This window comes from Mustelus asterias, chromosome 4 (genome assembly GCF_964213995.1).
Source record: "Mustelus asterias chromosome 4, sMusAst1.hap1.1, whole genome shotgun sequence".
NCBI classification, from domain to species: domain Eukaryota; kingdom Metazoa; phylum Chordata; class Chondrichthyes; order Carcharhiniformes; family Triakidae; genus Mustelus; species Mustelus asterias.
Window position 1 is genome coordinate 137,040,162 of NC_135804.1, and position 27,137 is coordinate 137,067,298.

The 27,137-nt window shown below is 43.6% G+C and overlaps 1 protein-coding gene across 1 annotated transcript in view; it reads left to right on the forward strand.

The window, feature by feature from the left end:
- The window catches only part of il1rapl2 (interleukin 1 receptor accessory protein-like 2), a 502,399-nt gene that overhangs the window by 209,470 nt on the left and 265,792 nt on the right, over positions 1–27,137 (forward strand). The window contains exon 6 of the mRNA XM_078212065.1: positions 8,868–8,942. Coding sequence (XP_078068191.1) covers positions 8,868–8,942 — 75 coding nt within the window. The remainder of the gene's footprint in view (positions 1–8,867; positions 8,943–27,137) is intronic.

The window sequence follows — 27,137 nt, forward strand, 5'->3', positions numbered from 1 at the left end:
AACGAGTTGCTCTAAGATATGGGTGCAGGAATAAACATTCTTCTTGAAACGTAGCATGACCTGAAGAATGAACAGAGGCCACACAAAGCAGGACAAGCTGCTGGAAGAGGGAGGAGGGTGAGAGGCAACAGGAGACTGTATCTTCCCAGGCTGGTCAGGGAGTAATTCTTCCGCCACAATCTCAGAGGGGAACAATTTGTGAGACGTCAGCGCTTCATGAAAGAGGCTCTTGCCGGAAATGTGAAGTTTGCCAGATGCAGTAGCCACAGCTGTACCCTCTGATCAGGGCGCAGATGGCATTGCCAGTGGATGTGAAAGTGATTGAGGCTGCGGGCTTTTCTGCATTTGGCTCCTTTCTGACCACAGCTGGAAATATTTGCATCATCTCGCAGATTGCTTCCACTGTTACATAAGTGAGGTCACGTGTGCCCTTCAACGTGAGTTCGCTGCCTTGCATTCTCTCTTATCACAGAGAGACCTGGAACAAACCACTGACTTCTTGATACGGGTGTCACTTACTGCATACAATTCACTTTGTGGATGCTGCACGTCACTCTGAACCAAACCGAACGAGATTCCAATCTCTAAAACATCTGGCTGATGTGCAAGCATCAGCACAGAATCACACAGGTCACTGCCCAGTGCCCTGGCAGCAGCCATGTGGTGGCAGTCCAACTGTGCCAACTGCATTTGACTCACTAGGATCACAGGAGCTATTTGCTGATGACATGGCTGATGATTCCGGTGCGCAACTCGCACGCGTGTTCAGCTTACACTCAATATACACATCTTATACAAGGGGTCGGTTCAGCTCAGTTGGTCGGACAGCTGGTTAGCGGTGCAGACTGATGCCAACAGCGCGGGTTCAATTCCAGTACCGGCTGAGGTTATCCATGAAGGCTCCCGCCTTCTGAACCTTGACCCTCACCTGAGGCGTGGTGACCCTCAGGTTAAATCACCACCTCCTCAGCTCTCCTCCTCAAATGGAAAAGCAGCCGACGGTCATCTGGGACTGTGGTGGCTTTATACACAAAATCCCTGCTATGCCTCAAAGTGTGATGGAGCATTTGGATGCTCAAAGCACTGTCCCACACCACATCAGAGGAGTCCTGCAGTACTCAGCAGAACGTGTGTCAAGCTTTGTGGTGGATTTCTGCGTGTTGCACACACTCACCATCATAGAAGCATAGAAAATAGGAGCAAGAGGAGGCCATTTGGCCCATTGAGTCTGCTCCACCATTCATCACAATCATGGCTCAATAGCATAATCCTGCTTTCTCCCCATAATCTTTGATCCCATTCACCCCAAGTGCTATATCCAGCTGCCTCTTGAATACATTCAATGTTTTGGCTTCAACTACTTTCTGTGATAATGAATTCCACAGGCTCACCACTCCTTGGGTGAAGAAATGTCTCCTCATCTCTATCCTAAATGGTCTATCCTGAATCCTCAGACTGTGACCCCTGGTTTTGGACTCCCCCACCATTGGGAACACCCTTCCTGCATCTATCCTGTCTAGTCCTGTTGGAATTTTATGAGATCCACCCTCATTCGTCTGAACTCTAGTGAAAAATCGTGAGGGCCAGCTGGTCACCAGCCAGACGGTGAGCAGATCAGGAGGAAGAAACATGAGGACAAAGAGTAGAGGGTGTGGGAAACAGGTATTCTCTTCCTGCGCATGCTGACTTTGAACAATTCTTCTCTGTATAATATCGACCAGAAGCACTTATTTCCCCCTTCACTGACAGTCCTACACTTTACCTCCATTCACTGACTCTCCCACTGCCCACTTGGCCACAATTCAAAATAAAAGCCACCACAAAATAAACATCCCAATCCAAACTTGTAAAGGAAGTTGTGGTATGTTGCACACAAATCACCTTTGTGCATTCTCATAGTATCTGCCTCTCTTGTGTCTTTGCCTGCCCCACACAGTGCTACCCCAGTGGCTGCAGCAAGGTTAATGGCTGCCTTTCAGTGAGAGAGACTGCAGCTGACTCTTGAGGATGTTCTCAAGCTTTTCTGGTCTTTGAGGCCCTGGCTGCGGACTGCACATCTCGGTCTGGGTAACAGCGGCGTGACCGGCTGGCAAGGGCATTGGCAGTGTGCCAGCAGTGGAAGAACAAATAGTGCCTTCCAGAGGGTGGACAGCAGGCTTGTGCCTCACGGTGCGACTGCCACCCACCTGGGCAGAGCCTCGGCGATCCCAAAAGTGTGCTGGAGGACAGATTGCTTTGCAACCCTACAAAGTCCTTTTCACACTTTAATCAAATGGGTACTGCTGAACAAAAAGCCAGTCTGTCGAAGCTTTTCATCTTGTACTAATCAGGTCCAGTTTGCAAGAATGCCAAATTGCAAAGGGAAATTTTGTACTCTTGCATCGGTCCTGGTGAGTGCAAGACACAAAGCTTCAACACAATGGCTGGAATTTTACTGCCTCGCTCGCCCCAGGGTCAGAGCGGGCGAAACTCGCAGAACAGCATTCTCCGTTGGTCTCGGGCAGGATCTTAGGAGCCTTGAGCTGGTGGGGCGGTAAAATTCTGTTCCAATGTCTCTTTAGAAACATAAAAATATAGAAACTAGAAGCAGGGGTAGGCAAGTTGGCCCTTTGAGCATGTTCCACCATTCATGTTGATCATGGCTGATCACCGAATATTGTTCAGCAATGCTCACGCTCTGTCCTACCAAGCAACTGTTTAATCAAATGTTGTAATTACAGGAATCTGACCTTCCATTGAACCATCAAACATTGGGGAAAAGCTGTTTGCATAACGGTTTGCATTCGCGGCCGCATTGGGCCAATGGGGTTGGCGGGGGTGGATGTGTGGTGGGTGCCGTCTCCAGTAGCAACCCCGATGAAGTTCAGAGGCTGCAGAGGTATGATGGTCTGCCGAATGACCAGCACTGATAGACACACCAGGCGGGAGGGGCGTTCTGATAACCAGCAAGAGAGCAACAAATGTCCTGAGAGCTCCACACTGTGCTGAGTCCAACACAGAAGACACTCTTTCAAAACCCCCCTAAATACCACATCGAGCATTATTGCCATTCCCCTTTTCACCTTGAATCCAAAAGGTAAAAAATAAAATGGTTGGTCCGCCTGTTCGTGTTTCCCATGTGCCGAGCTTAAAATCGCACAGGACACCTAAAATGTTGGTCAGTTGGGATTTAACCCCCTCAATATGCAATGTAATTGTCAGTGGACATGCTGCCAACACGCTCCTGTGCCCGCCAACTAAAATATTGCACGAGTGCATAATTCACAGAATAGAATAGAATCCCTACAGTGCAGAGGGAGGCCATTCGGCCCATCGAGCCTGCACTGACAACACTCCCACCCTGGACCTATCCCCGTAACCCCACATATTTACCTCGTTAATTCCCCTGACACTAGGGGCAATTTATCATGGCTAATCCATCTAACCCGCACATCTTTGGATGATGACATTGGTCTGCGTGCCCAACAAGAGGGTGGCACGGTGGCAGAGTGGTGAGCACTACTGCCTCTCAGCGCCAGAGATCCGGGTTAAATTTCCGACTTGAGTCACTGTCAGTGCGAAGTCTGCACATTCTCCCCGTGTCTGCGTGGGTTTCCTCCGGGTGCTCCGGTTTTCTCCTACAATCCAAAAGATGTGCTGGTTAGGTGCATTGGCCGTGCTAAATTTGCCCTCAGTATACCCGAACAGGCACCAGAGTGTGGCGACTAGGGAATTTTCACAGTAACTTCACGACAGTGTTAATGTGAGCCTACTTGAGACACTAATAAAAATCATCACTCTAGTTAACACAGAGGAGTTATAAGGCTCAAAATCTAGCATGATTCTATAGGGATAGATAGTTATTAAGAATTATATTTTAACATGTTTAAGTATTTTGAATGGTAAAAGTTATGCTAATTCTTTTGTTATATTCTAACTGTGTTCATAAATAATGTTTGTTTTAATAAAAGCTTCCTAGTGGGTCAATAGAATCACACCTGGAGTGAAACATATTATGCTCACCATAATGCCAAAATCAAAAAAGGGTTAGGGTCTAGGCTAACTTCATAATATTCCTTGGAGTTCCTGATGCACCACAGTTACAGCATATAGATTATAACATTCATATCCTAGCAACACAATGCATCATAATTATCGGGAGGTAATGGTCTAGGGGTACTATCACTAGACTATTACGCCAGAATCTCATCTGATATCCTGGGGATCTGGGTTCAAATCCCACCATGGCAGATGTTGGAGTTTGAGTACAATTTTTAAAAATCTGGAATTAAGAGTCTACTGATGACCATTGTTGATTGTCAGAAAAACTCATCTGGTTCACTAATGTCCTTTAGGGAAGGAAATCTGCCATCCTTACCCGGTCTGGCCTACATGTGACTCCAGAGCCACATCAATTTGGTTGACTCTCAGCTGCTTTCCAAGGGCATGGTCCAAGGGATGGGCAATAAAAGCTGGCCAGCCAGCGATGCCCATATCCCATGAATGAATAAAATAAAACACGCCACATCTCAGAAACATGGAGTGAAAGCAATTTTTATTGCATAAATTGTTGAACTTCATTCTTATTTTTAAGGTGCCCGAGACTTTCGCTTCTGAGAAAAGGATTTATATATATATTCTGACTTATCTTTTTCCTCTTGAGGCTGCTTCCTCACGCATTCTTGGCCAGTCAGTGCTGTGGGGCAAAATGGAGATGCAGACATCTGCCCAGCCTCTGCTGCCATTCTCAGCTCTGGGCAAGACAGACAATGTCAATCTTTCTTTTCGTTTGGTTGTTCACTCAAGTGTGCGGGACCGTGCTATCTTTTCTACTTCATGTTGTGCTTTTTGAGAAGCACAGTGCGCGATTGGACAGAAACATATCTTTCAGGCTAAGGCCCATTAAGACGTGTAGAAACATCTGGGCTTCCCTTTTAAAGCAACCTCCTCTGTGACGTTGATTGGGCTCAGTTGCAGAGCACAGAACTTTAACTGTTTACATTAACTAAAGTAATATTCTCTCAGTTTTTAATAGATTATTTTCTTCTTGATCAATAGTACCTTACTTCAGTGAAATTTTCTGTCGGAGAAAATAATATTCCTTGCGTGCTTTTAATAATTACCTCTCATATTATCTTACACCTTGTTTCATTAAGGGAAGGCAATGGCCTAGTGGTATTATTGCAAGACTATTAATCCAGACACTCAGCTAATGTTCTGGGGACCCGAGTTCGAATCCCACCACGGCATGTGATGGAATTTGAATTCAATTTTTTAAAATCTGGAGTTAAGAATCTACTGACAACCGTGAAACCATTGTCAATTGTCGGAAAAACCTATTTGGTTCACTAATGTCCTTTAGGGAAGGAAATCTGCCATTCTTACCTGGTCTGACCTACATGTGACCCCTGAGCCACAGCAATGTGGTTGACTCCCAACTGCCCTCTGAACAAGGGCAACTAGGGATGGGCAATAAATGCTGGCCAGCCAGTGACACTCATGTCTCACAAATGAATAAAAAAAATACGGCAGATATTATTTATTTAGGTGAAGAATGTTGAGTTTCTTCAGTGTTGTTGGAGCTGCACTCATCCAGGCAACTGGAGAATATCCAATTACACTCCTGACTTGTGCCTCGTAGATGGACAGGCTTTAGGGAATCAGGAAGTGAATTACTCACCTCTGACCGACTCTTATATTCAGAGTATTCATATTGTTTGTCCAGTCCAGTTTCTGCTCAATGGGAACCACCAGGATTCAGTGATCATAAAATATCAAGGAGTGATGGTTTTAGAATCATAGAATCCCTACAGTGCAGAAGGAGGCCATTCGGTCCACCAAGCCTGCACCGACAACAATCCCACCCAGGCCCTATCCCCATAACGCCTGCTAACCCCCCCCCCCCCCGACACTAAGGAGCAATTTAGCACAGCCAATCCACCTAACCCGCACATCTTTAATGGTTAGATTCTCCCTTGTTGGAGATGATCATTGACTGGCACTTGTGTGGTGTGAATGTTACTTACCGCTTGTCAGCCCAAACCTGAATGTTGCCCAGGTCTTACTGCATTTGTACATGGACTGCTTTCATATCTGAGTTGAAAATGATGCTGAATATTGTGTAGTCATCATGCAACCATCCCTACTTCTGACCTTATGATGGAAGAAGGTCATTGATGAAGTGCTGAGCCTAGAACACCACCCTGAGACCTCCTGCAGAAATGTCCTGGGATTGAGATGATTGACTTCCAACCACCACAACCACTTTTTTGCGCTAGGTGTGACTCCAACCAGCAAAGAGTTTTTCCCAATTCCCATTGACTTCAGTTTTAGCTAAGGCTCCTTTGCTACATTTGGTCAAATTCTGCCTTGATGACAAGTCCTGTCACTCTCACCTCACCCCTTGGGTTCAGTCCCTTTGTCCATGTTTGGATCATGCTTTTAATGAGGTTAGGATCCAAGTGGCAGAAAATGAGCATCAGTGAACAGATCATTGCTGAATAAGAGTCACGCAATCGCACTGTCAATAACACCTTCCATCACTTTACTGATGTTCGAGAGTAGACTGATGAGGCAGCTGCTGCTGAGTTTTGATTTGTCCTGCTTTTTGTAAGTTGGACATATCTGAGCAAAGCTCCACATTGGTGGGTATTATTGCATGGTTGTTGTAATTATTACTGCTGAAACAACAAAAACAGAAGACAGTTGATTGTATTTTAACTACTTAGATTCTGTGAACAATGGACTACATTATGTTGTATTAGAATGATAAGCTAATGGTGAAAATCTCTGTATCTATATAAATCTTGCTTTGTTGAAATAAGCTGGGGCTGTTCTTCTTAGAACAAAGAAGGTTAATCAGAGATTGAATTGAGGTGTTGAAAATTGTAGGAGGTTTTGATATAGTGGATAGGAATTTTTTTCCCCCACTGGCTGGAGGGTTGGTAACCAAAAGGGCCTAGCTTTCAATAATAGACAATATTAGGGAGAGATGAATTGACATTGTTTTAATGGAGCAAATTTCTATGATCTGGATTGTACCACCAAAAAGGGTGATGGGAACAGATTCAACAATAACTTTCATAAGAACCTAAGACATAGGAACAAAAGAAGGCCATTCAACCCTTTGAACCCGTTTTGGCATCCAATTTGATCATGGCTGATCAGGCTGGATGGGCTGAATGACTTACGAACATGCATACGAATTAGGAGCAGGAGGAGGCCACTTGGTCCCTTGAGCCTGCTCCGCGAGTCAATAAGATCATGGCCGATCAGATTGTAACTTCAACCCCACATTTGTGCCTATCCCTGTTAACCTTTCACCCCCTCGTTAATCAAGAATCGATCTAGCTCTGCCTTAAAAATAAAGACTTTACTTCCACCGCCTTTTGAAGAAGAGAGTTCCAGAAAAAAATAACTCTCTGAGGGAAAAACAATTCTCCTCATCTCTGTCTTAAATGAGCGACCCCTTATTTTTAAACAGTCACCCCTGGTTCTAGGTTCTCCGAGAAGAGGAAACATCTTTTCCACATCCACCCTGTTAATACCCCTCAGAATTTTGAAGGTTTGAATCAAGTCACCTCTTACTCTTCTGAACTTCAGTCAATACAAACCTAGGCCGGAGTTTTCTGGCCATTCACGCCCCTCTGCCACTGCAAGTGAGGACAAAGAATTTGGCGCTCAGGCAAATCTCCGTTCTCTGCAATGGGACTGGAAAATTCTGCTGGCATGAACGGCTGGAAAATTCCACCCCTAACCTCTCCAACCTTTCCTCATAAGACAATCCATCCGTTGCTGGTATTAATCCAGTTAACCTTCTCTGAACTGTCTCTAATGCATTTACCTCTTGCTGTGCCTCCTTCTGTGCTGTTTGATTCTGTGATTTTATAGAGCCCATTTACTCCACTCTCAAGACATTCCAAAATTCTTCACAAGCATTTGAAATACTTTGCTGTATAATCTCTGCTGTGCCGTTGGAAAACAGAGTATCCAAATGGGACACAGCAAGATCCCGGAAATGGAAATGAAATGAACAATCTGTTAATCTGTTTTGGTGCTGTTAGTTTCAGCAGAAAAACTGAGAATGCTCCACCCTTCAAATGGTGCCTTGATCAGGAAGGTGCAGTTTCAGTATAAGTCCTATCCGAAAGACAGAATCTCTGACAATCAAAGTTGTTCAGTACGACACGAGAGTATCAGATTCAATTTGGCACTAAACATGAAAACATTGAAACTGGAAGCAGTGGTAGGCCATTTGACCCTTCAAGCCTGCTCCGCCATTTATTTTGATGATGGCTGATCATTTAATTCAATATCCTGATCCCGCCTTCTCCCCATAGCTCTTGATCCCTTTAGCCCCTAGAGCTATATTTAATTTCTCCTTGAAATCACAGAACATTTTGGCCTCAACTACTTTCTGTGGTAGTGAATTCCACAGATTCACCACCCTCTGGATGAAGAAATTTCTCCTCGCCTCAGTTCCAAAAGGTTTACCCCTTTAGCCTCAAACTATGATCCCTAGTTCTGGACTCCCCCACCATCGGGAACATTCTTTCTGAATCTACCCTGTTCGAATTTTATAAGTTTCAATGAGATCCCCTCTCACTCTTCTAAACTCCAGTGAATATAATCATAACAGGAGTCCAGGAGTGTGTCTTAAATCCATACCATTCCAAATCAGAAGAAAGAGTACTGCTCCAAGCTGATATATGATGCTTCCTGGATTTAATAACAACTTTTCTCTCCTCCACCACTCCCCTCCACTTTACATGATTAAGTTGATATGGATACAAAATTTGCTGCAGTGTTAGGCAATTGACATATTTCTTTATACATCCTAATATACGTAACATGTTCTAATCACCTGTGGGCTTCTTTATATCTTACAGCTGTACTCACTGACAAGCTACCTCAACTCCTCCTCCCTCTTGAAAACCAACAAAGTGTTGTAGAAGTCCAACTGGGTAAGTTACTTCCTGCAGGAGTCATCTTTAATGTCCGCAATGTGAATATTAATATTGCTGTGTGATTTTTCTATCCATCACATGTTTACATGGTAGTATTTCCACACTTGCACTCTTGCTCCCGACTGTTAGGTCAATCTTTTTGTGTCCCTTTGATTCTCTGCTGCCCTGGTTTGCACAATGGACATGCAGCTAAAGGCTGATATGGAGGCTATATTGTCTGTGATTGTGTTGAAGCTTTCCTTATGTTCGGCAGTCAGGCTTTCCAAAGCTGTTCACCTCTTCACGGCATCTGTTCAGATTTTCCCGACAACATCCATCAACTTTTATCAGTTAGCTTAAACTGAACTAAATAACACACTTCAAAGGAGAATGGCTTCCGATCTGATGTATGCTGATGGAGTAGAATAGAATAGAATAGAGTTTTATTGTCCAAGCAAAGGTGGAAACTTGTCTTTGGTTTCTCCTCTGGTATAAAATATATTCATACAGTAATTAGTTTAAAATATTGGATATTTCATGTATATGAAACGTGTATTCATACATTTGTACATATACAATATTCATCCATACTATACAATCATAACACATTACACTCTGCTATTAAAGCACTTACTGCAGTTGAATAAATAAAAACAGCGGGTTGAGTTTACATTATATTACTTAGTAAGCTCATGGCTCTGGGAACAAAAGACTTCTTGAACAGATTTTTCCTGGCTATAGGCATTCTAAAGCGTCAGTCTGAAGGAAGTCTTTCAAATTGAGGACATAAAGAGTTAGCGGGATCACTGATGATGGTCTGAGCTTTCCTCTTAACCACGTTGTTAAATAACTGATCAAACTGTGTCTGGTGTCTACCAATGATTTTATCTGTAGTGTTGACAATTCTGACCAGCTTACTTTTGAATTACGCACTCAGGTCACCATACCAGACTGGCATGTTGAATGTTAGGATGCTCTCTACCAGACCTTTGTAGACCATGGGCAATATAACTGCCAGCAATTTACTTAATGTTGCAAAGCAATGGAGGATGGAATTTTCAACTTTGGTGTGTAAAGCAGACATTAATGGATCAATTACAAACGGACTAAAAAAATTGACAGAACTAATAACTGTGGGGGGGGGGGGGGCGGGGGGGAGGGGGGGGGGCGGGGGGGGGGGGGGGGGGGCGGGGGGGGGGCGGGGGGGGGGGGGGGCGCGGAGAGAGGCGGGGGGAGAATGGGGGGTGAATATAGAGGTTAATAATGAGGGATGAAAACCAGCAGCGAAGGATGAAGAATGAGCTGAATAATGGTCAATAATGTTGAATGACGGGATGAATAGTGAGTGAATAATGAGCAGGGTGAATAACACGGAGATGAGCCACACTCCGACGAAGTGCGGCATGGTGGCACAGTGGTTAGCACTGCTGCCTCACAGCGCCAGGGACCCGGGTTCGATTCCCGGCTCGGGTCACCGTCTGTGTGGAGTTTGCACGTTCTCCCTGTGTCTGTGTGGGTTTCCTCCGGGTGCTCCGGTTTCCTCCCACAGTCCAAAGATGTGCGGGTTAGGTTGATTGGCAATGCTAAAATTGCGCCTTAGTGTCAGGGGACTAGCTAGGGTAAATGCATGGGGTTGTGGGGATAGAGCCTGGGTGAGATTGTGGTCAGTGCAGACTTGATGGGCCGAATGGCCTCCTTCTGCTCTGTAGAATTCTCTAATTCCATGAATAATGAGGGGAATAATAATGGGGGTGTGATAAAAAATGGGATGAATAACAGGCAGTCAATCGACTGTCATCCTTGACCCTGGCCATCCCCTCAATTTGAAAGCTCCATTCGTAATCTCAATTTCCATCAATATCTGTGCTGGTGATTCCCAGATGAACCTTTAGTTTGTGATCAATAATTCAACACAACATCAGATCAGAAACCTAGCTCTCCAAACTCAGTAAAGATTATGATCACAGAAAACACTTGCTGCATAAAGGAATCATAGGTTCGAAGAGGTAACGGAAATAAAGTAAATGCCAGTCCACTGATAGTGCAAGGAACCGTGCCTCCGAGCAGGTTCTGAAGTTCAGCTTCACTGGGGCAATAACGTGGTTCTCTGCTTGGAACATGGCATCAATCTTAAGTCTCCCAAACAAAATGTACCCACTCCTTCTGGATGAGGGAGGATGGGTGACCTCAAGTTGGCAAAGGCAGGAGAGCCTCAATTCTTGCTCGATGCTGGAGCCAATATGGCTGACCTTGTATGAGGTAGCAGTTCTGCTGTGGAGGTGGGCACATGTTTGGGTCAGGAAGAAGAAAGCATGGATTTGGGTAGAGAGAGAGAGACTGGGCAATTTGGGCAGAGGCAGGGTGATGTGGAAGAAAAAGGGACAGCAGACGGCAACAGGTTTTAGAATGAGGATTGGTCCATGGTAACCATGTGACTAAAATACTATAGGCTAAATGGTTACCTTGGAATAATCGGGTTAGCCAAAAAGAAATGATTCTGATGGGCCAATCAGAGCCCTGGAAAGCGGCAGAGACTAAAAGTGTTAATCAGTGTAAAAGTGAAAATAACCTCAAAATTTTAGTGACAACTTTCCTTCTGATAAAAATATCTTTGTTTGACTTTCCAATTCAAGCTTTGGCTTCAGGATCAATTACTGCAATTGTATAGGGCGTTGGTGAGGCCACACCTGGAATATTGTGTGCAGTTCTGGTGTCCTTATCTGAGGATGGATGTCCTTGTTATCGATGGAGTACGGTGAAGGTTTACCAGGCTGATTCCTGGGATAGCAGGTCTGTCATATGAGGAGAGATTAAGTCGGTTAGGATTATATTCGTTGGAGTTTAGAAGAGTGAGAGGAGATCTCACAGAAATTTGTAAAATTCTAACAGGGATAGACAGGGTAGATTCAGAAAGAATGTTCCTGATGGTGGAGGAGTCCAGAACTAGGAGTCATAGTTTGAGGATGAGGGGTAAACCTTTCAGAACTGAGGTGAGGAGAAATTTCTTCACCCAGAGAGTGGTGAAAGTGCGGAAATAACTACCATAGAAAGTATGGTAGGCCAAAACATTGTGTGATTTCAAGAAGAAATTAGATATAGCTCTTGGGGCTAAAGAGACCAAGGTATATGGGTGGAAGGGGAGAACGGGATATTGTATTTGATGATCAGCCATGATCATAATCAATGGCAGAGCAGGCCTGAAGGGCCGAATGGCCTCCTCCTGCTTCTAGTTTCTATGTTTCTAGGATGGTTATAAACCAATCCTTCCATTATCATTGACAATCAAAAACTGCCATTCAGTTGTGCATCACATGACTTGCAAGTGTAATTTAAGGAGAAAATTAAATGTATGGTGTTGGACAAGAAAGGTTTTCATGTAAAATATTACACTATGTTTTATCCGATATTTATTGACTTGTGTGCATTTTACCAAATTGTGTGATATTGTTTTTCATGAATTGACATTGTTTAATGGAACATACATGTTGATTGTTTTTATTTTGCTGAGGCTTTTAAGGATTTAGAATTTCTGGTGCCAGCTATTGGCTTATAAGCACATCAATGTGTAACTCTGGTTAATCTCATATCTTATTAACTTATGGGTTGTACTTGAGTTCAGTTGTGAACAAAAATCACCAGCCATACGTTGAGTGCCTTTACTCTTCTGCTTTTCCAGGCAGTTTGCTGCCAGACAACTATCCAAACAGCATGGTGCCCTCTGCAGGGAATTTGTGCCTTGTGTAAACATGGGCGACACGGTGGCACTGCTGCCTCACAGCACCAGGGAACTGGGTTCAATTCCGGCCTTGGGTCATTGTCCGTGTGGAGTTTGCACGTTCTCCCTGTGTTTGTGTGGGTTTCCCTCCAGGTGCTCCCGTTTCCTCCCACAGTCCAAAGATGTGTGGGTTAGGTGGATTGGCCATGATAAATTGACCCTTAGTGTCAGGGGGATTAGCAGGGTACATATGAAGGGGTTTATGGGGATAGGGTCTGGGTGGGATTGTTGTCGGTGCAAACTCGATAAGCTGAATGGCCTCCTTCTGCACTGTAATGATTCTAATAAATCATATCTCCTTAACAAATTTGATGGAAGAATTGCTAAATGAGCAGCGCCAAGTCTAAATCAGTAAATGCCGGTTGGGATATTTAATTCATGTCCAAATCAGGTACAGAAAGCAAAATAGAAATAATGATGGGATTAAAAGCAAGATGAAAGAAAACACAAAAAGAATGTTAAAATATTAATTTCCTCTGTCTCAGAGAATAATTCATATCTGAAGGGATGAAACCCCACACTTGTTAATATTAATTTTTAGGGCCAGCAAGATTATTTGAGAGTAGTTTAGACTTCCAATGCTATTAAAAATGTGCTTACACTGAAACAGGCAAGGTGCAACTTTGAGAGTGAGTGTATGACGTATCTGTGAGCCGAGTACAGGATCTTTGCGCTGTTCCATGTATTTCAATGGTGAGTTATTCAATGATGTCCCAGAGCAATGAAGCTTCTGGGACAGCAGGGCATTAGGGAGAGCAGTCTTGTGAAATCACTATGTAACAGGGGGCAGTCACTGGAAACTGCAGGTTAATTTAAGCTTCAATGACAGCAGAGTTGGTGCCTGTGCAAAATCCAGCCTATTTACTGACCAGGCATACTTATAGCAAAAGACAAACTTTGATTTGATTTGATTTATTATTGTCACATATATTAACACACAGTGAAAAGTATTGTTTCTTGCGCACTATACAGACAAAACATACCGTACATAGGGAAGGAAAGGAGAGAGTGCAGAATGTAATGTTATAGTCATAGCTAGGGTTTAGAGAAAGATCAACTTAATGCAAGGTAGGTCCATTCAAAAGTCTGACAGCAGCAGGGAAGAAGCTGTTCTTGAGTGGGTTGCTGTGTGACCTCAGACTTTTGTATCTTTTTCCCGAAGGAAGAAGGTGGAAGAGAGAATGTCCGGGGTGTGTGAGGTCCTTAATTATGCTGGCTGCTTTTCCGAGGCAGCGGGAAGTGTAGACAGTGTCAATGGATGGGAGGCTGGTTTGCGTGGCGGATTGCAGTTAGCAGAATGAAAGTGTTTTAATTCGGGCACAATGGTTTTCTTATAATATGAGAAAAAAAGACTGATGTCAGTTACCCGCTCTTGTGGAGCAACATTTCTTATTGTAACTGTATAAGGCAAGGTTAGGTTTGCTGCTGCGTCAGCAGTTTTTGTGTGATTTTTTTTTCCCTTTTAATTTTTAATTCAGACTGTTGGATGGCATAAAATATCACCCGATGAGATTGCTCATATGTGCTGATTTCTGAAAAAAGAATCCATCTTCAGAAGTTGAATTTGATTTTTATCTGATTGCTTGAGCTGGCCTATTTTCCATATCGCATAATACACTCCCAGGAACTGCAGTCAGAGGGACTTGCATCAAGTCTCTCTGAGTTTCCCATGTAATGGCAGGTGGTGCATTGGGGTGGAGGGGGGGAGGAGAGACATGGGGCAGGATTTTTCCGGCCACAAGACCGGAAAATTCTGCCCGAGGTCCATGGACCTTTGCGTGGTCCGTGTGCCGCCCACTACGATTCCCGTGGCGGCTGGGATGGGAAAACCTCCCCCCGTGGGTTGGGATTTAATACCGGCTTTCTAACGACTCATTTCATCAGATGTTTTCATTCCTCTTCCCGCACTCTGGAAGCTTAGCAAGTTTTTTTTTCTCTCTGTGAGAAGCAGACTGGGAATGGGGGAGGGGTGGGGGACGAAGGCTTTCTCCCTCAATCAGCGTCTAAGTTAGATCTCAGACTAGCCAAAGAAGGGCTTGCATTTATATAGCACCTTCCATGACCTCAGGACATGTGAGAGTACTTTACCGGCAATGAGGCACTTTTTACTGCATAGTTGCCATTGGGTTTGCAGAACATTCAGTAGCCCCTATTTGTACACAAAGAGTTGAAGTGGTAATGACTAGAGAATCTGTCCATGATGATGTTGATCGAGAGATAAAGGCAGGAGCACCATGAAGATTCCCCCAGATGTTCTGCAAAATATTGCCACCGGATCTCTGATGACCGCCCGGCGGGGTGGGGGGGGCTGGGGGGGGGGGAACAGATGGTTTAATAGTCTCATCAGAAAGACAGCACCGCTTACAATGCAGTGCACCCCCAGTACTGCATTGGGAGGGTCAACCTAGATTATGTGCTGAGGTCTCTGAAGCGTGATGTGAATCCATGATCTCTGACTCTGAGGCCAAACCGAGACACAGCTCACACCCAATAGATTCAATGGCATTGACATCCAGACTCCCTCATGCCAAAATCAAATGTAAAACGTAGGGTCTAGTCTAACTTCACAAGTTAGAGCTTCTGGCCTGCGTCTTAACAGAGTGTTTGAATATTTTTAAGGCAGAGGTTGATAGATTCTGGGAAGCAAGGGGATGACAGGTTGTTGGGGGTGTGTGGGATGCAGATTTGGGGTTACTATCAGATCAGCTATGATCGTATTTAATGGCGGAGGGGGCTCAAGGGGCTGAATGACCTACTCCAGCTTCTTGTTTGTATGTTCATAATAAGCTGGAGTTCCCAATCCTGACACCCACCTAATAACCCTGTGCATCTGTGTGGACATCAGAATAAGGTTGGAATCTCAACTTTTCTATCCTCCAGAGTTTCTGAGACCCTCTTGAAGGCTTATATGTGAATAGGAAACGTATTGATGCAGAGGAACTATTTCCAATCAAACTGTAACTCAGAAAGAAGTTATCACCTTCAGAAGGAAATATTAAGAGATTATCCAAGCTACTTACTACTAGGATTTCAATGAGCCAGGCAGTTAATAACTTTGGAGCCCAGTCAGCAATTTTGAATATTGTGATATAAATTCAAACAGCATAGGTGTTTTCAACAAGGTTGTTTTTTTTCAAGATTATTCTTTTACATTTATATTCTATCCAATGTCTGATCCTCTCCTCCACTGAAGTCATTAAGCCCTTGAGTGGGGTTCAGTTCCAGTGGCCACCTTTCAGGTAGCTTCCAAATGATAGCAGCTGCCACCAGTACTCACCAGGAGCTGGGGGAATGGGCTTCTGCTGTGTTGGCAGGGCTTTTTTTTGCTGAGGCCATCGGAAGTGCCAGCTGACGCTATTTCTGGGGAAACAGGAGGGGGCATCTTGAGCAATGCACTCCATTGGAAGCTGCGGGCCCTGTTTCAGGGACTGGGGGTGGGGTGGGTGGTGTGGGTAGGTGTTGGAGGTGGAGCAGTGGGGTGGAGGTGGTGAGGGAATGGATGAAAGTGGACTAATTGCCATTTTATCCCAAATAATTGACCTGTTCTTGGGAAATCTGGGTCTTAATCCTGGGCTGTCCCCCTTGGTCGATCCCATTTCTGCCAAAGTGCTGTGCAGGTACATCAGGTGATGTGCTTCTGCCAGCATCAGAACAGGACTCAACTGAGGCACAGGAAGTCCCAATTTAGAGAGTTTTAGCCTCCCACCCTCTCTCTCCCAACCATCCCTCATCCTTAATGCAAAGATGCTCATTCACCAGTTTATCCACAGGTTAAAACTAAAACTTATTTGCAGGTTAAAACTACACAGAGGCCTACAGCCTCATGGCTGCCATCAGCTCCCGAGATGGCTCTCAGTACCAAATCCTCTTGCTCCTTGATTGGTTCTCCAGGTCATGTGACCCTTACTCTGCAGATTGATCCATGAAGGGGCAATCACCAGAATTACACTAATATTCTTGTGGGGCTGGCTAGAGGCACCATTCTCTGTCAAAACCGTAACACAGAATCCCCGACCTATAGCACCTGACTGCACCTGATCTATCCAAAAGTTAAAGTTAAAATTTATTTCTTCATCACAAATAAGCTTACATTAACACTGCAGTGAAGCTACTGTGAAAATCCCCTAGTTGCCACACTCCGGAGTCTGTTCGGGTACAATGACGGAGAATTTAACATGGCCAATGCACCTAACCAGCACATATTTTGGGCTGTGGGAGGAAACCGGAGCATCTGGAGGAAACCCAAGCAGGCATGGGGAGAACGTGCAGACTCCACACACACAGTGACCCGAGCTGGGAATTGAATCCAGGCCCCTGACGCTGTGAAGCAGCAGCGCTAGCCACTGTGCCTCCGTGCCGCTCCAAGCTGGGTCCAGCAGACTCCTATTGCAGTTATAGTGATAACCTGCCAGAACTGCTTCACTCATTCATATTTTTAATTGGTCTGTTCCCTAACGAATAAACTCAATGTGGCCTTAACAGGTAAAAAGCATCTTGCTTCTCACTTTTCATCCTTATCAGTTTGTACAGGGCTAAAAATCATTGGAGCAGCGCTAAATGATGATGAATAACCAATATTTACAATCACATAAAATTACGGTTGAATATTTTTGTTTAATCACTTCCATTTAAATGTTGTTAATATTACCAATGACAGAAAAATATATGAGCAATTGGTTGTACTAAACAATTAAAACGTAATGATATTAAAAATCCCTTGTAAAACCATTTGAGTTAAATTTAATAAAGCACTCAATGAATATTTATTGATTAAAACTCTGCTGAAACTTTTGTTTCGGAAGATTAAAAGAAGTGCAGGGCCAAGTTTATTTTCATTAATCAGGTCCCCAAGGAAGTTTAGATTTTTTTAAAGTTATCAAAACAACTCCAAGGTGAGCGAGCACCATCCAGTCAGGATTAATTGGCTGTTGATAATTCACAGTTCACAGAACCCTCTGTGGCATCATCGGTCCCATGTGGCAACTTTAGACTCCAAACGTGCGGGAATGCCAACAACCGCACTGCGCATTACAATTACCGATCCTTCACAAAGTTTTCTGCTGAGTGTAATGAACAGGAAATGCTCATTTACAGGCATTCCGCAGGTTTTAAGCTTATCTTCCTGACCTAAAAAAGTGCAAATTTGACAGATTTTGGCTGCTGGGTTTAATCATACGGACAAAGTTGTTCTTGTTCTTTTTGCTGCCTGGTTTGAACATTCTGTGACAAGAGGGAAGGATAGGCCTGATGGAAAATCTACCCCGTGCAATAAAACAGCAACTTGAAACCAAGAAAATAGCTTTTTGTTTAGCAAAGAGCCATTTCACTTTGTTTAACTCCACAGTCAGTTCCCACTCCAAGAATGGAAATGCAATAAATCAAGAATAACTATTCAAAAAGAAACAATGGTGAAGTGATAAAGTCAGCAGATTGCTTATTACCAGGAATACAAAACCAGACCTATAAAATCATGGAATCCCGACAGTACAGAAGGAGGCCATTCAGCCCACCGATCCTGTACCAACAACAATCCCACCCGATTTCCGTCGCCCCACATATTTACCCTGCTAATCCCCCTGAAACTAGGGCCAATTTAGCATGACCAATGCGCCTAACCAGCACAACTTCTGGACTGTGGGAGGAAACCGGAGCACCCGGAGGAAACCCATGGAGACACGGGGAGAACATGCAAACTCCACACAGATTAAGTTTAAAGTTTATTTATTAGTGTCACAAGTAGGGCTTGCATTAACACTGCAATGAAGTTACTGTGAAAATCCCCTAGTCGCCACACTCTGGCGCCCACTCAGGTACACTGAGGGAGAATTTAGCATGGCCAATGCACCTAACCAGCACATCTTTTGGACTGTGGAAGGAAACCGGAGCACCCGGAGGAAACCCATGGAGACACGGGGAGAACGTGCAAACTCCACACAGACAGTGACCCAAGCCAGGAAATGAAGCCAGGTCCCTGGCGCTGTGAGGCAGCAATGCTAATCACTGTGCTACTATGCTTGAAGTCAATCCAGTACAAGGCAGGATTTTTAAAAAAATTATTTGCATGGTGCGGGTGTCGCTGGCGAGGACAGCATTCATTGGCAAACTCTAGTAGCGCAGAGAAAATGATGGTCGACCTGCTCGGGATACACTGCAGTGTCCTGGTTTGATAATCTGCAAGCCCACTGTGCAACAACAAAGAGCACTTTGTGGAGTCAACCATATTGCTATGGGATTAGAATGCCAATTAGGCCAGATTGGGTAAGGGTGGCAGTTTTCTTTCTCTAAAGGATTTTTGCGAACCAATTAGATTTTTATGATAATCCCACAGCTCTGTGATCAATTCTACTGATTCCACTTTTTACGTTTTCACATGTTCAAAATCAAATTCTCAAACTGCCGTGATGGATTTTGTGCTCATATTCTCTAGATCCTGAGTGCAAAATGTTAAGGAATGCTGCACTGGGAGAGGTCATTAATAAAGAGGAATAGGGAACCGCAACAAACACAGTAAAGAATAAGCCCCAACTCTGAATGCTGTCAGGATTCAGAATAAAATGCTTGAGAGTTGGAGCCCTAAATAGCTACATGTGCTCAGGGGGGTTTCGCGAAAGGGCAAGTTGAATTGGCATCTCAGAGGGAAACTAAATAAAAATAAAAAAGGACAAAATAAAAATGTGGGGTCTGCTCTAATATCTTGTGCAAAGAAAATGAATGAGAACATAAGTGATGGATAAGATGTAGGACTAAATAATGTCATTTCAGTCATAGAATCATATAATCCCTACAGTGCAGAAGGAGGCCGTTCAGCCTATTGAGTTTGCACCAACAACAATCCCACTCAGGCCTTATTCCTATAAACCCATATATTTACCCTGCTATTCCCCCTGATACTAAGAGTCAATTTATCATGGCCAATCAACCTAACCCACACATCTTTGGGCTTGGGGAGGAAATCGGAACATCCAGAGAAAACCCACGCAGACACGGGGAGAACGTGCAAACTCCACACAGACAGTGACCCGAGGCCATGAATCAAACCCAGGTCAACCCAATATAAGCAGAGGGTTCCTCAGGAGTAATAATCTACAGGTCTAGAAGCAGACACAACCACAGTGGCACAGTGGTCAGCACTGGCACCTCACAGTGCCAGGGACCTGGGTTCAATTCCGGCCTCAGGTGACTGTGTGGAGTTTGAATGTTCTCCCTGCGTCTGCGTGGGTTTCCTCTGGGTGCTCTAGTTTCTTCCCGCATTCCAAATATGTGCGGGTTAAGTGAATTGGCTGTGCTAAATTGCCCCTTAGGGTCAGGGGGATAAGCAGGGTTACAGGGATAGAGTCTGGGTGGGATTGAGGTCGGTGCAGGCTTGAGGGGCCCAAACGGTATCCTTCTGCATTGTAGGGGTTCTACGGTTCTAAATACTTATTTTAAATTGGATAATAAATATATGTCCCAGCCAATCACAAATCCATTTTCATTCCCTTGTAAGAATATCTGTGTAGCATGAGCAAGAAATAAGCAGCAATGATTTAGAAGGGGCAACACTTCTTGAATTACCTCCTTGGACATGTCACAGATAAAGTAGGTAAGGGAACCCTGCACAACATCGCTTATTTTGCTGTTCGTTTATGAAAGACCTTGCTAGAATTTAGGGCAAAATGAAAAGTAGGTTGTAAAGTAAGAGACAAGGGGGGCGGGATTTTCCGTCCATGCATGCCCCAAGACCGGAAATTCCCACATGAGTTCAAAGCACCTTTGAATGGTATGCTGAATTTTCTGCCTCACCCGCTATGATTACCGTGGCGGCGAGACAGCAAGCTTTCAGCCAGGGTGCATGAGGCAGAAGCCTAGAATGAGGGTAAGAGGGTAGAGGCATATTTTTGAGAAGAAGCACATAGGATTAAGTGTCAGCATCCTATTATTATCCAACCTTAATCAATGATTTGCATGCTAAAAACAAACGAAAAAGCATGTCAAACATTCTCACAATACTAGGCTCAGGAGAATTTAGAGTCAGAGGATGTGGTAGACACGTGGCAAATGAAAGTTAACACTGATAAATGTAAAGCAGTCTAGATAGGTGAAAGAAATATGGATCAGCAGCATGTAATGAATGGGATGACATTATCACAGGGAGACTTAAAAAGAAGCCTTAAAATAATAGGAGACACAATATGTCTACAAGATATATTGAAGCAGTTTCAAAAGTTAATAGAAATCATAGGGAATATGTTTGGCAAAAGCAGCAGAATTTGTGCTCAGGTTTAGACTGTATGTATAATGCTGCGGCAAAACTCTTGACAATGATTTGAAATTTTAATAGAAAATGTTGGAAATGTTCTGCAGTTCAGGTGGGAATCTCCAGTCTCGTCCAGTGGTGGGACCCGTTTCGAGAACGGAAAGCTTGGGGTTCCAAAAATCCATTTGCTGTCAGCAGCACCGGAGAATCCCAGCCGTGAATGAGGATGGAAGATTTTGGTCGGCATTTGTGAAGAGAGGGACGGCATTAATGTTTCAGGGCGACGCTCATTGGAATGCTGTGTTCGGTTTTCTTCACTAGTCCACAGAATAGATGAGAATGAATTAGAAAAGGTGCCAATACACACATTGACCAATTTATTTTATGGAATGTGGGCGTCGCTGGCTGGGCCAGCATTTATTGCCCATCCCTAATTGCCCGAGGGCAGTTGAGAGTGAATCACATTGCTGTCGTTCTGGAGTCACATGTAGGTCATACCAGGTAAGGACGACAGATTTCCTTCCCTAAAGGACATTAGTGAACCAGATAGGTTTTTACAACAATCCACAATGGTTTGGTGGTCATCATTAGACTTTTAATTCTAGATTGTTATTGAATTCAAATTTCACCATCTGCCATGGTGGGATTCGAACCTGGGCCCCCAGAGCATTACTCTGGGTCTCTGCATTACTAGTCCAACGACAACACCACTACCTTCCCTTAGGTGTAACGGAACATCGAAATATACGAACCAGAGAAGACCATTCAGTCCATCAAGACAGTCCTGCCATTTATAGAATCATAGGATCCTACAGTGCAGAAGGAGGCCACTCGGTCCATCGAGTCTGCACTGACCACAATCCCACCCTGGCCTTATTCCCATAACTCCATGCATTTACCCTAGCTATACCCAATGACACTAAGGGGCAATTTAGCATGGCCAATCCACCTAACCCGCACATCTTTGGACTGTGGGAGGAAACTGGAGCACCCGGAGGAAACCCACGCAGATGCGGGGAGAATGTGCAAACTCCACACAGATAATGACCGAAGCCAAGAGTCAAACCCAGGACTGTGGCGTTGTGAGGCAGCAGTGCTAACCACTGTGCCACCGTGCCACCCTTAAATTAGATCATGGATGATTTGTATGGTAAAATTCATCTCTCCACCATGGTTCCATAATCCTTGCGACCAAAAACCTTTTTATCCCAGTTTTGAAATTTTTAATTAACCTTTTGTGGGAGTAAGTTACAGATTTTTCACTACTCTTTGAGCAAAGCAGTGCTTCCTATCATCACCCCTGAACAAACAGCCTAGTTCTAATTTTAAAACGATCAGCCACAGGAAAAGGTTAGAGAAGTTTAAGCTTTTGTCAGGAGAGGTAGTTGAGGAACAACCTTCATTGAAATTAATCCATTCAATTATCTTCGTCAATCTGAATATTACTTCAAATCAAACCAGGAAGGGAGCACCATGGCACAAAACTAGAAAAGTGCAAAGAAAATTTAAAACAGTTATCAAGAAGTTACTTGCACAATGACTGGTAAACATTTAGAGTCATCTGCCAAAGCAAATCTGGATAATTGGAGGTCGAGCGAATATTGCAGCGCAGGAGTGGGGGTATGAGATGCACAGCTTTGCATAAACTTTTCCCTTTCCTGAGTTCCATTAAGTTCCTATTTTAATGCTACAATGAGCTAAACCTGCATCTTCCTCTCATTAATAGGGTTACCCGAGTTGCAATATGTTTCTTTGCTGACATAGTGTTGTTTATTATTCATTACTGGCAGAATAGCTGCCTTGCGCGGCCGCTTTTTATCACCAGTGTCTGCCAACACAATTCTAGATTCTTAATGAGAATCTTCTTTGGAAACAGATATATCTGTTTTCAGACACTGGTGTTGGTCCTGAATGATGGCTGGCCGATGGTATTAGCTAATGGTCCAAATCTGGTGTTTTTGTTGGGGTATTCTTTAACTATAAGGAATTTTTTTTTGTCTGTCAGGTATGGCCGATTAGTTTGACAAGGGGAGTGATTCCTGCTTATGTAATTTGAATGAGGGGAAAGTATGGAGGGAGAGAGAAAGGTGTTGTTGCCCACTCCTGAACCCTCACCTCCGAGTGGTTCCATCTTTGGCCCTGCTCTTCATCATCAACATGGTGCTCCTTGGTGACATGATCCACAGACACAGGTTTGGCTTCCACTTGTGTGCTGATGATAGCAACTCTCACTCCCTATCTGTCGAACGTGGTCTAGGCCCCAAACCCTGGAATTGTCCCTCCAAAAATGTCTGTCTCTTCATCTCCTCAAATCCTCCCCTGTCCCTATTCGTGAACAACATCCCGCCTTGAATAAGCTTTAATTTCTCCAGCAAAGTATTTGGAAAGCCAAACTTCTGTACCCTTGAAAATGACCCTTATCTCAACTTTCTTCCCTGTTCGTTCCTGGTCTTTTTCTTACTCATTTGTGACACATGGGCATCTCTGGCCAGCCAGCATTTATTGCCCATCCCGAGTTACCTGAGGGCAGTTGAGAGTCAACCACATTGCCGTGGCTCTGGAGTCACATGTAGGTAAAGACCAGGTAAGGAAGACGGATTTCCTTCCCTAAAGGACATTAGTGAACCAGGTGGTTTTTCCGATAATCAACAATGGTTTCATGGTCATCAGTAGATTTTAATTCCAAATATTTTTTACTGAATTGAAATTCCACCACCTGCCATGGTGGGTTTCAAAAATGTGTCCCCGGAACATGAGCTAAATTTTTAGATTAATAGTCTAGCGATAATACCACTAGGCCACCAACTCGTTCTTGGTCTTCTATGCCTCATTCTTTGTTTCAAAGTCTGAAGATTTCATAGACCCTCCCCCTCCCAATCTCTGCAGCCTTCTCTAACCCTACAACATTCTACCTGATCCTACACTTCACAAATTCCTCATTCCTCTGACTGTGTATAGTTCCCTCTCTTTGTACCATGGGTTCCATTCTTTAAATTCCCTTCCTCAACTCCAAACTCTCCACCTCCCTTCCCTCCTTGAAAACCCACCTCTTTGAGCAAGCTCTAGGTCATCTCCTCCTTTGGTTTGACATCCATTTTTACCCTTGGATATTTTCCCACACTGATAGTATCATTTTAATGCAAGTTGTTGTTGTTGTTGTGCCAGGAAATCTGCATTATACAAAACTGAACCTGTGCTATAGCTGATAAATAGCTTCAAAATAATAATATTTATGGATAATGAGTGATATTGTAATTGTTAGGGACCAGATCAGAAACTCCAAGGTATATTATGGAGTTAGCCTAGCCCTTAACTTTTCCTTTCGATTTTTGCATTAGGGTGAGCATAAGCTATTTCACTCCAGGTATGATTCAATTGACCCACTAGGAAGCTTTTATCACACAAACTTTAACTAAGAACACAGTTAAAATATAACAAAAAGAATTAGCATAACTTTTACCAATTAAAATGCATAAACATAACAAAATATAATTCTTAACAGCTATCCCTCTCTGTTGTTCCAATTTAGCAGTATGCCCCATAGACATAAATCCCTTCTTCAGAACCAGTTAGCACCTAAAAATCAATACACTCAAAGACTAGATTTCCAGCCTTTTAACACCTCTGGACAAAGATCCAGGCAGGTACCTGTCTTCTAATTATCACACAGCCACCTCCAGAGAAAGATCCATCCCCAAACAGCAGAATCTCAGAGATAGAGACTTACTTCCTGGCAGATTCCAGTTTCTGAATCCAGAAAAATTGACACAGAGAAGCAACCCCTCACTAAAGATTCTAGCAGCAAACAGCCTTTGATTGCTCTGTGTAAGCCTAGCTCCATCCAGTCACCTGATTCGTTCCCTGTCATAAACATCCTAGTCAAGTCCTACTCTGCAAAACCCCAGTGAAACACTAAAACAACAGAACAATATTAGTCCAGATTAAAACAAGCATTCTAGCAATTAGGTGCAATTATGTTGCTGCAGTAACAATATAGGGATATAGACAATGCGGCACCGGTTAGAGCACTGTTAAAACCGATCCTGCACAAAAATATGACTCAAATATATTTCTTAGAGGCACAGTATCATCATATAGAAACATAGAAAATAGAAACAGGAGCAGGCCATTTGGCCCTTTGAGCCTGCTCCACCATTCATTTTGATCATGGCTGATCATCAAATTCAATAGCCTGATTCCCCACCTCCCCACACTTCCTCCCATATCCCTTGATCCCTTTAGCGCCTAGAGCTGTAACTAATTTCTTCTTGAAATCAGACAACATTTTGGCCTCAACTACATTCTGTGGTCATGAATTCCATACAATTACCACCCTCTGGGTGAAGAAATTTCTCCTCACCTCAGTTCTAAAATGTTACGCCCTTATCCTCAAACTATGACCCCTAGTTCTGGACTCCTCCACCATCGGGAACATTCTTTCTAAATCTACCCTGTCTAACCCTATTAGAATTTTGTAAGTTTCTGTGAGATCCCCTCTCACTCTTCTAAACTCCAGTGAATATAATCCTAATCGACTTAGTCTCTCCTCATATGACAGTCCTACTGTCCCAGCAATCAGCCTGCTAAACCTTCACTGTACTACCTCTATAGCAAGGATATCCTTCCTCAGATAAGGACACCAAAACTGGACACTATACTCCAGGTGAGGCCTCACCAATGCTCTATACAATTGCAACAAAACATCCCTATCCCTATCCTCAAATCCTCTCGCTATGAAGATCAACATACCATTTGTCTTCTTTATTGCCTGCTGTATATGCGCACTTACTTTCAGCGACTGATCCACAAGGACTCCAAGGTCTCGTTGACTATCCACCTCTCTCAATTTACACCCATTCAACTAATAATCTGTCTTCCTATTATTGCTACCAAAATGGATAACCTCACATTTATCCACATTATACTGCATTTGCCATGCAGATGCCCACGCACTCAGCCAATCCAAATCATGCTGAAGCATCTCTGCATCCTCCTCACAGCTCACCCTCCCACCCAACTTTGTATCATCTGCAAATTTGGAGATAATATATTCAGTTCCCTCTTCCAAATCATTAATACATAATGTGAACAGTTGGGGTCCCAACACAGATCCCTGCGGAGCCTCACTAGTCACTGACTGCCAATCAGAAAAAGACCCATTTATGCCAACTCTTTGCTTCCTATTTGCTCACCAACTTTCTATCCATCTCAGGACATTACCTGCAAACCCATGTGTTTTTACTTTACATCATAGTCTGTTATGTGAGACCTTGTCTGAAAGTCTAAATAAAACACATCCACTGGTTCTGCTTGGTCAACTCTACTGGTTACATCCTCAAAAAATGTCACCATAATGATGTCTGCTCAAATGCCCCTTTCTATGTTCTCATGCACAAAGATGCATTTCACAAGAAAATATGAATGCCCACAGTCATTGTGCTGTTGAAAGCAATTTCATTACTTTGAATTTCAAACATGGCTCTTGCTGGAGTTTGAAGAGTGGTCAGACTAAAGAGTTTTGTGAAAAATCTTATTTGAATAGCCCTTAAGACTGAAGAAAGCATTTACAAACCCATAGACATTTGAAGAGGGGATATTAACATTCACTGTAGCCATATTGAGAATTTTTAATTAATTCTAAAAGGTTATTGACAGCAGAAGAAGAGCTGTCAAGAGCTCTCACGTAGTTTACATTATAAATCATCGTTGTCTTGTACTGTGGTGTTGGTTTAATTGTCGCAACTTGAAAACACTTTCATTTTGTAAATACATCTGATTAATGGCTGCAATGTGCCAAATCCGTGTCTTGTCTGCAGTAAAAAATAATGTGGTAGAGAACTTATCTTAATCCAATGTTAATACCATGTGGAGAGACAAGTGAAGCTGGGATCGTTCACCTTAGAATTGGGGAGGTTAAGGGGAGATTTAATGGAGATGTTCAAAATTATAGGGGTTTCAATAGACTAATTTGGCAGAAAATGTTCCAGTGAGAGGGGCTTTGGTTATCAGAGGACACGGATTTATGGCAATTAAGAAACAGGAAGGAGATGACTGAGCTACATGGTGGCACAGTGGTTAGCACAGCTGCCACCTTGGCCCTTGGTTCGATTCCGGGCTTTTGGTGACTGGTGTGGAGTTTGCACGTTCTCCCAGTATCTGAGTGAGTTTCCTCCGGGGGCTCCGGTTTCCTCCCACAGTCCAA